Genomic DNA, 2,500 nt, shown 5'->3' with positions numbered 1-2,500 from the left:
CTGTTATGCACCACAGTCAGACCTATACAGCCGGTAAGTTAGTGAGTTATAAGATATTTTGTCCTGTATGTTGATAGCTCTATTAAATTATAGGAAAGTGTCCACTTGATTAATTACTTTTCGTGGATTTATGTTCAAGTATATGGTAAACTCATTTCTCTCAATGGGAAATTCAGAAGACCAGTAAGTAAGGTCTTGCAGTTATTAGCAATTATTAGGAGCTAGATTCACCAACATAAGATTGTAACGCATTTACCAGTGGTCATTTCCCATTGCGTTTATGAGAGTTGGTAAAGTGGGATTCACAAAGAGAGGGTAACTCCTCTCATAAGAGTTACAGTCATAAATCAACCAATGAGCAAGTCCCATAATTCATTTGGCTTCTTAGACCAATCAAGTAACTGAAATTATGGTTGCAGCAAAAGCACCATATAAACATATGTAGAAGAAGATTTATAAATAAAGATTTGTCTAATGATATACATCATATGGAATATTAACCCAATGCCGACGGGGAAAATGAACAAAAAATTGGGGGAAATGCTGTGCCTATTTTCTATATTTTTTGTGAAATGTCTGCCCATAGATGGCTCTGCTAGTGCTTAGCCACAAAGGAGTCAATTAGTAGACCTTGTGACGTACCTGATTTGAATTGGCGGGAAAAACATGTTTTTTACTAGTGCTATGAATATCGATGGTGATATTTTTATTATAAACATTATAATTATTATAATATTTTTTAATATTAGTAACAGCAAAATAAGATAACATAAAATATTTCGTAAATCAAAGAAAAGGGTGAATGGGTGAGACAGGCAGTACTCGTAACTGGCTCATTGGTGACTTAGTACGAGTGTAGCCATCTATGTATGAAAACAATCAAAAAGTACTAACAGTGGGCATAGCACGTGTCTACCCGTCGTACCGGTCGGCAAGGGGTTAAAAGACCTCCTAATGGAATGAATAACATCAGTATTTACCATCAACCAAAGAACCAGTCCAAATGCATTTTGTATTTATTTATTTACTTTTTTCTTTTTTCCTTGTCAAACATTGCCATTTATCATCAAAAAGAAATAATCCAAACTTATTCTTGCCGCATGCAGTTTGGAGTTTGTTTTCCCACAGTGATGACAGATACTGAAGCAGCTATACTTGTTTAATGCTGTTATTACTGGTTTATGTATTAATAAATATGTTTTTCTTTTGAATTTGTAATAATGATGTTACAGAAGGAGAATTCTATAAGGTTTTCATCAAGTCTCTCAGATTGTGTTTATGCTGGTCCTCGGTAGACTTAAGCAATTCTTTTGATTATCAGGCAATCAAATTTTTTTAATTGCAATATATTTTAAATGCTTTTGGATGAGTGCAGAGATTATAGTCTTTGGGTAGATACAGTCCCTCGGAAGTATGAGAAAAAGTTCTTTTTAGACTCCTTTCTTGAAAAAAAAGTTGTATGACATAACCAGAAGCATAGAGAGAATGATAAATGTATGTTTCTTGTGTTTAAATTTTTTTCACTCAAGTGGTTGACTGTGCAAAGACAGGTATGTGGTTCATTGGATAGAGAGTTTAGGGTACATAAGCTGCTCATTCCAGTTTGATTATTGATGTGTGATGCTGAAAATTATGATAATTGGATATTGTTATTTTTTTCCCTTTCATTACATTGAACTGTTGAAATTTATGAACAATTCATAAGTTCATGGAGTCCATAGTTTATATATATATATATATATATATATATATATATATATATATATATATATATATATATATATATATATATATAAATGTATATTTGCATATGTATATTTGTATGTATATATGTATATGTATATATATATATGTATATATTTATATGTGTAGATATATGTATATATATGTATATGTATATATTTATGTGTGTATATATATATTTATGCATGAATATGTATATATATATATATATATATATATATATATATATATTTATATATATATATATATATATACATATACACACATATATATTAATGTATGTATATAATATAGTGTGTGTGTGTATGTGTGTGTGTGTGTGTGTGTGTGTGTGTGTGTATGTGTATGTATGTATGTATGTATGTATGTATGTATGTATGTATGTATGTATGTATGTATGTATGTATGTGTGTGTGTGTGTGTGTGTGTGTGTGTGTACATGTGTATGCATTTATCTGTCCATCTATCTATTTATTTATCTATCTATATCTATTTATCTCTCTCTCTCTCTCTCTCTCTCTCTCTCTATATATATATATATATATATATACATATATATATATATATATATATACATATATATATATATATACATATATATATATATATATATATATATATATATATATATATATGCATATATATATATATATATATATATATATATATATACATATATATATACACACACACTCACACATATAGATCTGTAGACAGAGTGCCAAGATACAGTATTATGAAGGAGGTTGCAGTATAA

At 29.0% G+C, this 2,500-nt stretch overlaps 1 protein-coding gene across 9 annotated transcripts in view; it reads left to right on the top strand.

Annotated features, from left to right (window-relative positions):
- Nucleotides 1-2,500, top strand: part of LOC125043311 (stromal interaction molecule homolog) — an 87,531-nt gene that overhangs the window by 77,151 nt on the left and 7,880 nt on the right. For all 9 annotated transcript variants that reach the window (XM_047639366.1, XM_047639364.1, XM_047639363.1 and 6 more), the window contains one exon: nucleotides 1-33. This exon is cut by the window's left edge. In XM_047639366.1, the coding sequence (XP_047495322.1) occupies nucleotides 1-33 (33 nt within the window). The remainder of the gene's footprint in view (nucleotides 34-2,500) is intronic.

This window comes from Penaeus chinensis, chromosome 33 (genome assembly GCF_019202785.1).
Source record: "Penaeus chinensis breed Huanghai No. 1 chromosome 33, ASM1920278v2, whole genome shotgun sequence".
Taxonomy (NCBI): Eukaryota; Metazoa; Arthropoda; class Malacostraca; order Decapoda; family Penaeidae; genus Penaeus; species Penaeus chinensis.
This window is presented reverse-complemented; position numbering and strand designations above follow the sequence as displayed.